Here is a 13,021-nt window from a genome sequence, read left to right on the forward strand (position 1 = left end):
GCCACTAAGCCCTAGGTTAGTGATGTCAGGCGTCTATGAGACAACCCCAATGATTAACCTGTAAGTGAAAGTAAATAAACACATACACCCGAAAAAATCCTTTATTTGACAAAAAAAAAACCACCCTCTTTCACAACTATATTAAAATCCCCGAATACCCGCCCAGGTCCAAAGTAATTCACACGAGGTCCCACATGATTCAGCTCTGCTATATCCCTGTCCTATCACAGCGAGCGGCCATACAGCATGACTGCCAGCTATGAGTGCAGACAGAGCCGCAGCAATCAGAATAAACTGGGGTGAACCCCTGATGTCACAGCTACGGTTCCCTCAGTATGACGTGTCGCAGCAGTGACGTCACGGGTTCACTGCTGTGAGGTTCAGGCCGCAACTGAAGTGTACTGTACTGTACGATGTAGACACGCCCACCGGCGGCTGTGATAGGTTGCAGTCAGACAGGTGTCACTCAGCATGGGGGTACGCCTGACTGAAACCAATCACAGATGGGGGGAGGAGTGAATATGTATGAGGCTAATGAGTGGGGGAGAGACAAAAACACAAGAAAGAATGAACATGCTTCTTTTTGTCACAAACTTTTGTGTAAAAATAAAATAGAGCTGACAAACTAACATGTGCACAGCAAATCTGACTTCTCAGACTTTGCTGGGAAGTCAAATGTCAAAACATTCTGACAACAAAACTGCACCAAAAAACGCAACAAAAAACAGCGTGCGAATGTAGCCTTAGGGGAACTACAATGGAGATTGCTGGTCTTCTCATCCAACATCAGTGTCTGACCTTAAGCCAGCTTTACACCTTACAATTAGGGATGCGATCTCGTATGCGATGTGACACGCCCAGGTCGCATATGCGATCTAATGAGATTGCACGTTGGTCGTTCATTTGCTGTCACACGTGCGTTAGTAGTCTATGTTAAATTGATCAATTTTGTGTGCGATCCTTTAGATCATGTGTTCTGTGACGTATGCATCGGGCACCCTTTTTTTTTTTTATTTATTGACTTGACAAGCGTGTGTAATGTGTAGGGATGCGTTTTTACTATGTCATCTGCCATTCAGCTCTGCTACATGGCCGCTAACAGCAGACACAGACAGCCATGTAGCAGAGCTGAATGGCAGATGACAGCAGACACAGAAAGAGCCGCACTGTCAGAATGAACTCGGGTGAACTTCACCCGACTTCATGGTCATGCTGCGGCTCTGTCTGTGTCGCGCCCTGATTAGCGGTCACCAGTGAAGGACTCACTGGTGACCGCTAAACTCCTGAGTAACTGAAGTGAGCAGCCCTCTCTCATACTCACCGATCCCCGGCGCTGCACGGCATTCACACTGCTCCGGCGGCTTTTACTGTTTTGAAAAAGCCGGCCGCCCATTAAACAATCTCGTATTCCCTGCTTACCCCGCCCACCGGCGCCTGTGATTGGTTACAGTGAGACACGCCCCCCACGCTGAGTGACAGGTGTCACACTGCACCCAATCACAGCAGCCGGTGGGCGTGTCTATACTGTGTATTGAAATAAATAATTAAATAATTAAAAAAAACGGCGTGCGGTCCCCCCCCAATTTTAAAACCAGCCAGATAAAGCCATACGGCTGAAGGCTGGTATTCTCAGGATGGGGAGCTCCACGTTATGGGGAGCCCCCCATCCTAACAATATCAGCCAACAGCCGCCCAGAATTGCCGCATACATTATATGCGACAGTTCTGGGACAGTACCCGGCTCTTCCCGATTTGCCCTGGTGCGTTGGCAAATCGGGGTAATAAGGAGTTATTGGCAGCCCATAGCTGCCAATAAGTCCTAGATTAATCATGTCAGGCGTCTATGAGACACCTTCCATGATTAATCTGTAAGTGACAGTAAAAAAACACACACACCCGAAAAAAATCCTTTATTAGAAATAAAAAACACAAACAAATTCCCTCATTACCAATTTATTAACCCCGACAAACCCTCCATGTCCGGCGTACTCCACAGTCCTCCAGCGTCGCGTCCAGCTCTGCTGCATGGAGGTGACAGGAGCAGCAGAAGACACCGCCGCTCCGGTCACCTCCACGCAGGTAATGAAGACAGCCGCGCGATCAGCTGCTGTCACTGAGGTTACCCGCTGTCACTGGATCCAGCGGTGGATGCAGCGGTGGCCGCGGGTAACCTCAGTGACAGCTCAGCTGATCGCGCTACTCACCTCCGCTCCGGTCAGCTCCAGTCAGCAACTGAGGTGAGTAGCGCGATCAGCTGAGCTGTCACTGAGGTTACCCGCGGCCACCGCTGCATCCACCGCTGGATCCAGTGACAGCGGGTAACCTCAGTGACAGCAGCTGATCGCGCGGCTGTCTTCATTACCTGCGTGGAGGTGACCGGAACGGCGGTGTCTTCTGCTGCTCCTGTCACCTCCATGCAGCAGAGCTGGACGCGACGCTGGAGGACTGTGGAGTACGCCGGACATGGAGGGTTTGTCGGGGTTAATAAATTGGTAATGAGGGAATTTGTTTGTGTTTTTTATTTCTAATAAAGGATTTTTTTCGGGTGTGTGTGTTTTTTTACTGTCACTTACAGATTAATCATGGAAGGTGTCTCATAGACGCCTGACATGATTAATCTAGGACTTATTGGCAGCTATGGGCTGCCAATAACTCCTTATTACCCCGATTTGCCAACGCACCAGGGCAAATCGGGAAGAGCCGGGTACTGTCCCAGAACTGTCGCATATAATGTATGCGGCAATTCTGGGCGGCTGTTGGCTGATATTGTTAGGCTGGGGGCTCCCCATAACGTGGAGCTCCCCATCCTGAGAATACCAGCCTTCAGCCGTATGGCTTTATCTGGCTGGTTTTAAAATTGGGGGGGACCGCACGCCGTTTTTTTTAATTATTTAATTATTTATTTCAATACACAGTATAGACACGCCCACCGGCTGCTGTGATTGGGTGCAGTGTGACACCTGTCACTCAGCGTGGGGGCGTGTCTCACTGTAACCAATCATAGGCGCCGGTGGGCGGGGTAAGCAGGGAATACGAGATTGTTTAATGGGCGGCCGGCTTTTTCAAAACAGTAAAAGCCGCCGGAGCAGTGTGAATGCCGTGCAGCGCTGCACTGGAGATCGGGGATCGGTGAGTATATGAGAGAGGGGGTAAGAGGGATAGACTGACATGGACAGAGAGAGAGGGACAGAGATAGTGACGGACTGACAGAGATTAGTGCATGACAGACATTGTGAGGTGCTTCAGAGCGCAGCTTTTCAGCTGCGCTCTGAAGCGGACCTTTTTTAAGCTGCGGTGCAGAGCGCACACCTGCGCTCATAGCATCAGACACCGAAATCGTATGAGGGATGTCACACGTTACAATTGACTAGTTTCGTACTACCAAACGTCCAATGTATGAGGAATAAACGACGTGTATGCGATCACCGTATTTTCGTTCAATATCGATCGCATGTAGGTTTCACACGCAAACATGTCACGAACGATGCCGGATGTGCGTCACTTACAACTTGACCCCGACGACGGATTGAAAGATCTATTGAAGTGTGTAAAGCAGGCTTTACAAATGCTCGTCAGGATGAATAGGTTAAATTTACCAAGACTCTCTCTAAATGCTTGTAGAAAGCCTTCCCAAAAGAGTAGAACTTGTTTTACCTTCAGAGAGTGGAGGGGAAGGGTAACTGCATATTAATAAATGTGGATTTACAATCTCATAAAATTTCCTGTAAGTGTAATATGTGGGTGGCCTAATACTTTTGTCCATAAAGTGAATTTCTATACAAGTTGGTAGATTGTGCCTACAAAATGCCTGTTTGAATTTCCTATTTTCAGGCAGGATGATCAGCTCTGCAGCACAAACAGCTATATATATTTAGATATACACTACCATTACTCCCCAGCAGCACGCCAGCTGTCTTGGGGTTATATTTGATTCCAATCTCTCTTTCACTCCCTTTATCTGATCGCTCATGTCACCTACACCTCAAAAGCCATCTCTAGAATTCAACCCGTTTGTACCGTTGACGCTGCAAAAACTCCGTCTCCCTCTTACTAAAGTCTCTCCTCTCAAATCCAACCTGAATACCGCAGTCAGGATCATATTCCTCTCCAACTGCTACACAGATGCCTCCACCATGTGCCAGTCATTGCACTGGTTGCCCATCTGCTGCAGAGTACAGTATAAACTTATTACTCTTGCCCACAAAGCTCTCCACAGTTCTGCACCGCCCTACATCTTCTCCCTCATCTCTATCACCCAAACCATGCCTAGCATTCCCACTAATGACCCAAGACTGACACCCTTACAATCCAAAGCTCACACTCCCATGTCACAGACTTCTCATGAGCTGCAACATTTCTCTAGAACACACTGCCAAGAACAATAGGCTTTCCAATACAGATTCTAAAGGTTTCACACCTTGTCTAACGTCCCCATCTTTCAGACAATGTTGTCTGGGTTAAAACTATAAAATGAAGTGATACGTAGAGTCCAAACTTTCAACAAACATCAGCAGAAAGAGGGATGATTTCATGTCAAGATACCATTCTCCTAATGAAATTCATTCTCCTAGGAGAAGCGCCTACACCAAAATACAATCATTCCTCAATTTACAATTCTCCTCTATCCAGCAGAACAGCTCTGCATACATCTGAAAGTGTTTTCCTACAAATACCTCCCAATGTCCATGATCTCAAGGCCCTGATCTTCTCCATGATTCCCATCTGCTGATGGAGCATACAGAGCTTCTGAGTCTGGCAGGCATTTCAATAACGACACAATTTTCCATGCGTGTTATCAATGAGCGGTCAGAAATGAGCAGAACGCAGTCATTTAATTGGCATCACATGTGAATCACAAATGAAGAACACCCTACTGTATGATCACTATCATGGAGTCATGTATCGCTGATTGTAACCGATACCGTGTCCTTAAGTGGAACCAGCGGCTGAGGAGAAGCCACATGGCATTGCTTTACACATACAGGTCAATGTGCAGGCACCAAACAAGTTCTACCCTTTTTTATTCTTTATTATTCAGAATACACAAACTGAAATCCAAATCATTTATTTGCATATGTATAATTCTAATTAATAATATCAATATTATTCATCCCATTGACTAATAGAAATGGTACAAAAACCATAATGATGAAGAGGTGGTTCACTACTCAGCATAGGGGCCACACATCACTATAAGGCCCCATTCACATTGCGTTTTTACTTACGTTCTGTGGTCCCGTCCGGTCATCCGTCTGCACCTCCCCAATCAATATCAAATATAGCGGCGCTATTATGGTCTGCTCATCCCCATCACCTAAATCCAGAGCTTCATGACCTCTGAGATCTGGTGATGTCACATCAACTTCCAGTTGACCCGATATCACCGAGGCGGCCCCAATCTCCCTGAGTGGCTGGGCTGTGGGTGGAGTTTCACCGCTCATCACAGCCAGGCATCTCGCGCACTCTCTCCTTCGTTGAAGAGCGCCTCAAGCAGGAGACACGCTGGGCTGTGATGAGTGGTGAAACTCTACCCACAGCCTAGTGACTCAGGGTGACTGGGGCCCGCCTTAGTGATGTCGGGTCAACTGGAAGTAGGCGTGACATCACCAGATCTCAGAGGTCACGTGATGGGGATGAGCGGACCGCAATAGCACCGCTCAGAGGCAGAATTTACTAATCAAGATATTTGAAAAAAGCCTCCTGTAAGTGGCTTACAGCGATGTGTGGCCACTATGCTGAGTAGTGAACCACCCCTTTAAGCATTTTTCAGGTTTCAAAATAAGCAGCCATAAGAATACATGAGAAATCACGCTATTTGGCACTTATATGACCTGAATCCTGAATTTTAACCAGTTTTCCACTCCGTTTGTTCTCTCTTTAATTTTCAGTTGTTATTGAACTAATGAGAGTAGTTAGTATGATATCGATGATATCTATCATACACAGACACATAATGGATTACTGCTCTCCTGTCTATGTAACATGATCAGACGCAATGGAGGACATTATACAGCTCTACTGAACAGTGTACACGTGAATACAACTTTGGGGTGAGATACAACACTTTCTAGAAGACAGCAGTTTGGTCTGAATGTGTCTGTCTGTCCCTCCCTATACCTCCCTTCGTCCAGGTACATCTACACTTTATCAAAGATGGGGGTCTGGAACGCCCTTTCTTGGGAGCCAGAGCTCCATTCTTAAAACAGACCAGTAGTAATCAGTATGTTATCTCTTATACCATGCATATGGGATACCTTTCAGTTGTGGAAACAACACTAACAATATCACCTGGTTAAACGTCTTGAAGACAAACTCTTTGTAAATAGCATCCCTGGCTACGATTTCTGCCCATCCCAAAGACTGGAGTTCCTGGACTGCTTGTGTTCTTTCCTCTGGAGTCAGTAAATGAGCCTCGGACGTCTGCCACATAAAAATATAAAAGAGTGATTAATACAGTGATTAACAAATTGAGGGGGTATTCACACATACAGGTTTTCTTGCAAATATCCAAAAGTCACAATTTTAAAAAATAAAATAAAAAAAAATACGGAATTACACTACACTCCCATCCATGAGTTACCGCCCTCTTTTGCAGAGTCACCTCGCCTTATAAATTAAAAACTTTACCCATAAATGTCACTTGTGAGAAATCTCGTGACCACCATCTTTGTATTCGCATGGTTGGGTTTCACGTGAGATGGTCTTTTTTGCTGTGCACCGCTATATTGTGATACTCCATTTTATAGTACAAGTCATCAAATCCCTCAAGGGGACTAAAAGAATAAGGATGAAAGTTAAATAAAAAAAAAGGTTTTAAAAATATGAAATAAAACATTTATATATATATATTTTTTTATTTCATGAATATGAAATATTTAAATATTAGAATTTTGAAATATGAAATTAAAAATATGAAATATTTTAAAAAAAAATATTTAGAAAACCTCTTATTAACTTTTATTCATATTCTTTTAGTCCTCTTGAAGGATGTGATTACGTATACTGTAAAATTGAATATGCACAGCAAAAATGACAATCGATTATGAAAATATATTTTAAATATGAATCGCCCTCTTTTCCCCCAATGTAAAAGAAAAAACATACCGTATTTCCTACCACCCCATTGATAAACGTCCATCCTATGAAGTTAATTTACCTCTACAGTAAATGCAATGGAGAAGTAAAAAAATCTAATTCCCTAGTCACCTAACATCCTCAAAATCTAATAAAAAGTGAGAAAAAGTTGTCTTATGTACCCCAAAGGAGTACAACAAAAAAAAAAAAAAAGTACAGCTCGCGACACAAGTCATGTATGTTGATGGAAAAGATGAGGCTCCTGGAAGATCTAAATGAAAACTGGCCACGACAATAAGGCTATGTGCGCACACTGCAGTTTTGCCGCTTCTTAAAAAAAAAAAAAACGAAAAAAAAACACACGCTCAGAAAAAAAAAAAAAAAAAAAAAAAAAAAAGCATAAAAATGCATGCTTTTTTGGCTTCGTTTTTCGCCCATGCGTCTTTTCACCATATTCAAATGGAAAAACGCAAAAAAGAATTGCCATGCTGCTTTTTTCTGCACCCAAAACTGCAGGCAAAAAAGAAGCAACGTGCGCACAGCCTTTCTGAATTCTCATAGAGTTTGATGGGGAAGGAAATGTATGCAGTTTAGGGCAACAAACTGCACTGTGCGCAGCGGGCCGGAGAGGTTAAACTTAGAGATTGGTGCCATGCGACATTTTTTTCAGTAAGTATTGCAGCTTGTTGAATCCTAAGGGTACATTCACACTGTGCTTTTTATTCCGGAGGTCAATAATGTCTGTTTTTCAAGTGGAAAACGTTTCAGAAATTGCTCTTTTATTATGGCATTTTCACAGCCCGAGTGTTTTTAAGTTGTTGTTTCTTGATGCGTTTTGATCCATTTTTCATTAACTTCTTTCAAATGCTTAGATTTCTTGAAAGCCTTAAAATGTTTAAAGGGAACCAATCCCCAAGATTTTCATATATAACCTACAGCCAGTGCTATACTTTCTCTACATATCTTTAGTGGTCAGCTCGGATGTTTAGGTTTTGAAATCCCAGAAAGTAAAGTTTATAAAATCGGCAGCTTCTTGAGTGACAGCAGCTGAGGATCAGATAATATCTGGTGGGAATTCATACTTATCCCCTCCACCTGTGAGAATTAGCATAAGTATTATACAATTGAGGTAACTTTTCACTTCCAGGACCTGTGGTGAGGTCATACCCATGTGACCAGAAGGGGCGGGGCCTCAGCCAACAAAGCTGATACCACAAAGCAACATTTTCCTATTGGCTGAGGCCCCGCCCCTTCTGATCACATGGGTATGACCTCACCACAGGGCCTGGAAGTGAAAAGTTACATTGATTATATAATTATTATGCTAATTCTAACAGAGGGAGCGGATAACTATGAACTCCCCACAGCTATTATCTGATCCTCAGCTGCTGTCACTCAAGAAGCTGCCGATTTTATAAACTTTACTTTCTTGGATTTCAAAACCTAAACATCCAAGCTGACCACTACAAGTATGTAGAGAATCAGCCTGATAGCGCCAGTATAACACTGGCTTCAGCTTATATACGAGAATCCTGGTGATTGGTTCCCTTGAAAAGAAGCTGAAAAGCCTGCCTAAATGAACGGCACATTGTTTCTTAAAACAAATAGGTCAAGCATTTTTTTAGTGCATTTTCTTAGGTTTTTAAGAGCGAAGCTCAAAAGACGTAGTGTGACCATAGCCTAAACTGTGTGCTTGCCAGTTGCAATTATCATATTAAGGCAAATATGCAAACTACATATGAGCAGTCAAGTGACGCCTGCAAGCAGAGCCACATCCTAACTGTGACACAAAATCTCCACTAAATATTCAGATTTGTACACATTTCTTTCTCATTACTCGGATTACTATTATAACCGGGTTTTGAAGAAGAAGAAAAAAAAGCTGCATATTTCTTGACATCCATCTATATAGTTGGCATAATACTTAAAATAAAGTTTACAGCTCCTCCTACATTTCCATATATTATTGTGCAGTGAATATAAAACTCTTGTCACATTGTTTACCGTTACATAACAGTATTTTGTATTAAGCTTTAGAAGCCAAAATCAGCAGTGGCAACTACTAAGAGAAAGATTATGATGAAAAGATTTGTATTTCCATGCGTGGACATTTTCTTGGTTTTAGTCTAAGGCTATGTGCGCACGTTGCGTAAATACATGCAGTTACGCTGCGCTTTGTAGCGCAGCGTAACTGCATGCGTCCTGCGTCCCCTGCACAGTCTATGGAGATTGTGCAGGGGCCGTGCGCACGTGGCGTTTTAGAGCGCAGCGCTTCAGCTACTGCCGAAGCGCTGCGTAAAAAGAAGTGACATCTCACTTATTCCGTGCGCTTTGCCGGCAGCTCCTGCTCTGTATGGGAGGGGCTGCAGGCAGAGCGCATGGAATCGGCTTCACTACGGACATTTCTGCAGCGATTTAAAGCGCACATGTGCTCTTCAGATCGCTGCAGAAATATCTGCAGTGAACTGTACGCAACGTGCGCACATATAAAAACGACAAAAAAGAGAAGTCTTTGGATTTGCCTCATATACCATTATATCCCATGGCCCAAAAACCACCAACAACAATGCAAATTGCACATAGAAAAATCTTTAATTGATTGGGTCAAGCATATAATTTTACATGGGATATAAAACATTATAACAGGTAAGGAGGTAAAAAGACACATGAGAGCGAACAAGAAATCCCCATGTGAGGCTGCATGGATCTAGCAGGGTAAACACAAGGGTATATTCCCAGCAGGGCCAGTGTAAGTGCCTTCACAGCAAACAGATTCAATGTGAAAGACAGAGCAGTACTAAGTAAAGAATCATAGGCACATTTACCCAAACACATAGCCCGGCAAGGAATCCACCAAATGTAAAACTCACATGCAGACGCACAGGGGGAGCAGTCCCAACGTGCGCACATAGCCTTACAAATACTTACGCAAAACCTTTTTTTCCTGCGTTAGAGTGCTGTTATTAAATATGACCACTAGATGGTGCTATATTACCATTAATGTATTTCTCGAAGCCAAACCTGAATCTGAAGACCAGAACAAATCTAGCAGATTGATGAGGGGGGTATCTATTTATTTATTAAACATAGTAGGATCTATTATATACCTATACTTTGTTTACACTAGATTCTGTAGGGGAACAAGTGATACAGTTCTGCTTAATCACCATGTAAATACTTTGACATGAGATATATATATATATATATATATATATATCTATATATATATATCTATATATATCTATATATATATATATATAAATCATACACACACATATACATATATATATATATATATATATATACACACACACACATACATAACATATACATATATAGATATATATAGATATACATATACACATATATATATATACACATATATACATATATAGATATACGGTACATATAGATGGATATATATATCTCGCTATCTCTGGGTCACATAATACATCTGCAGTACAATATTTTTAATCCACAGCATGTCAACTCCCGCTGTGGATTTTACTGTTTACTAAGCATAGGCTGAAACTTGTGGCAAATTCACATTTGTGCAATTAAAGTAACACTAACCGATGTGTGTTTCCCACCATTGCATTTTCTCATCTGCAGAGCACTTCACCTCTTCTGCAGCCAGTTTTTTTTGGGGTGTTTTTTTTTTTTTTTGAGCACCTGTACAGATTGCACCTGAGCTGTAGTGACAATTCATACCAAGTACAGGCTCTTTTTCATCATGGCCGGGCTAATCATTTACATGCACCTTCCCACCTGCCTGTTTTCCATCCATCTCCACCCTTCCCTGCCTCTATGGAGTCAGAGCTGTCAAAGATGAGGGGAGGTGGAGATAGAAGGAAAATCATCAGGTGGGAAGGCGCGTAGGCGTGTGTGTGTGCGTGTGCGAGATATATATATATGACAGGCCCCACCATGATGCACCGAGCGCCTGGGCTTGGTTTGAACAGTCATGGGTGGCACGGTGGCTCAGTGGTTAGCACTGCAGCCTTGCAGCGCTGGGGTCCTGGCTTCGATTCCCACCAAGGACACCATCTGCAAGGAGTTTGTATGTTCTCCCCGTGTTTGCGTGGGTTTCCTCCGAGTACTCTGGTTTCCTCCCACACTCCAAAAACATACTGATAGGGAATTTACATTGTGAGCCCCAATGGGGACAGTGTTGCCAATGTATGTAAAGCGCTGTGGAATTAATAGCGCTATATAAATGAATAAATATTATTATATTATTTTGTGCTGAAAATCCCATAAGGCGAAGTTCACACACAAAAAAAAAAAAGTCAGATTGTCATCAGAAAAAACACAGAATTTTTCATCTATATTGTCTCCGTATTGCATTTGTTTTTATACATCGGCAGTGAGTAACGCATACAAGACCAAAATTGTTTCCCATGTTAATAATGGCAATGTATCCATAAAGATCAAGATCAGATGCTATAAGGTTGGTCCATGTAGAATCCAATTCATTTTTGGAGGGGCACCCATAGATTTGAATTGGCACTATGGAATAGTTATATATATATATATATATATATATATATATATATATATATTTATATATATACATCCCTGTGTAGACTGTGAGCCCTCGCGTGCAGGGTCCTCTCGCTGTACCAGTCTGATTTGTAATATTCATGATTATTGTACTTGTCCCTATTATGTATACCCTTTTCACCTGTAAAGCACCATGGAAAAAATGGCGCTATAATAATAAATAATAATGATTGAGATAGATATATATATATATATATATATATATATATATAGATGCTCAGCTGACAGTTGCTGAGTGCGGTCATTTTTTTCCATTGACAGAACTCAGACTGAAAATATGCTGTGTGAACATAGGTCTAGGAATTTTTTGCAGTAATCAAATTATTTTTTAAAAATAGGGAAAATTTATGCATTTTTGCCAAGATTACAGAAAACACAACGTGTAAGTGCAGCCTAAACTATTGTATGCATACCACAGCAATGGTTTGTGAAAGGTTACCATAGTTCGGCTGCGGTCTGTACACACCCTGAGGTTAGGGTCACACGGTGCAGATTTCTAAAGCAATATACGCAGCGTTTCACCACCCATGCTATATATCTGTACACTTATTAATGTGCTTGTTTTTTGTGGAAATGCAAGAGCCTGCAGATTTAGGGTCTCCATTGAAATGAATGGACATAACTATGTGAGGTGCAGGCTCTGGATTCTAAAGGGGCTCAGAGACCCCTCTATCATAGAAGAGACCGGTTTGTGACCATAGAAGCGCCCCAAGCTCCACCGGTGGGGGATTTCTTTACGGTTTTTATTTTTTCAGCTGAATACACCACAATAGATGAATGTCTTGCACTTGTCGGGTGGCATTGGAGCAGCTTGGTGTGATTTGTATGGTGTAGGCATTGTTTATTAGCTGGAGGTTATGTAGCAGAGGGCAGCCTGCACATACTCACCATCCTGGAGTAGTGTTTGGTCAGGGCTGGTGCGATCACTTCCTTGCTGCACACAGGCTGGAGGAGCCGAGCTACAAGCCTGCCAGTGTGCCTTATATACAGGGAGCTGCTCATGGCTGAGCCTGGGCCTGCACTCAGCCCTGCCTACCCTGTCCATGTGCTCACTCACAAGGAGGAGTGGCAGAGGCTGCAGGAAGTACCTGCCCACCATGCCCTTCACACTGACTACAATACTGCGGCTGGAATCACACAATCCAGCACAATATAAAGAAATACAAGCTCACTAACTATTCATGTTTGGATAATGGTTACTGAATACCGAGTACTATTCCAGTATTCGTCACAACAAGAAAAATGCCCAGGTTCCCCATTGACTTGCATTAGGTTTGTTATTCCAGAATACTACTTTGGGATTCATTACAAATCAGACCATGAATAGTTACTATTCGCCCATCACTACTAACGATATATAGTATTTATGTTTCCTACTTGTCTG

The 13,021-nt window shown here is 42.7% G+C and overlaps 1 protein-coding gene across 1 annotated transcript in view; it reads right to left on the reverse strand.

Annotated features, from left to right (window-relative positions):
* Nucleotides 1-12,685, reverse strand: part of PCBD2 (pterin-4 alpha-carbinolamine dehydratase 2) — a 213,380-nt gene extending 200,695 nt beyond the window's left edge. The window contains exons 1-2 of the mRNA XM_075342276.1: nucleotides 12,526-12,685; nucleotides 6,289-6,420 (exon numbers count right to left, since the gene is read on the reverse strand). Of these exons, the coding sequence (XP_075198391.1) occupies nucleotides 6,289-6,420; nucleotides 12,526-12,639 (246 nt within the window). The 5' untranslated portion in view covers nucleotides 12,640-12,685. The remainder of the gene's footprint in view (nucleotides 1-6,288; nucleotides 6,421-12,525) is intronic.
* Between the last annotated feature and the right edge of the window lie 336 nt (nucleotides 12,686-13,021).

This window comes from Anomaloglossus baeobatrachus, chromosome 4, assembly GCF_048569485.1.
Source record: "Anomaloglossus baeobatrachus isolate aAnoBae1 chromosome 4, aAnoBae1.hap1, whole genome shotgun sequence".
NCBI classification, from domain to species: domain Eukaryota; kingdom Metazoa; phylum Chordata; class Amphibia; order Anura; family Aromobatidae; genus Anomaloglossus; species Anomaloglossus baeobatrachus.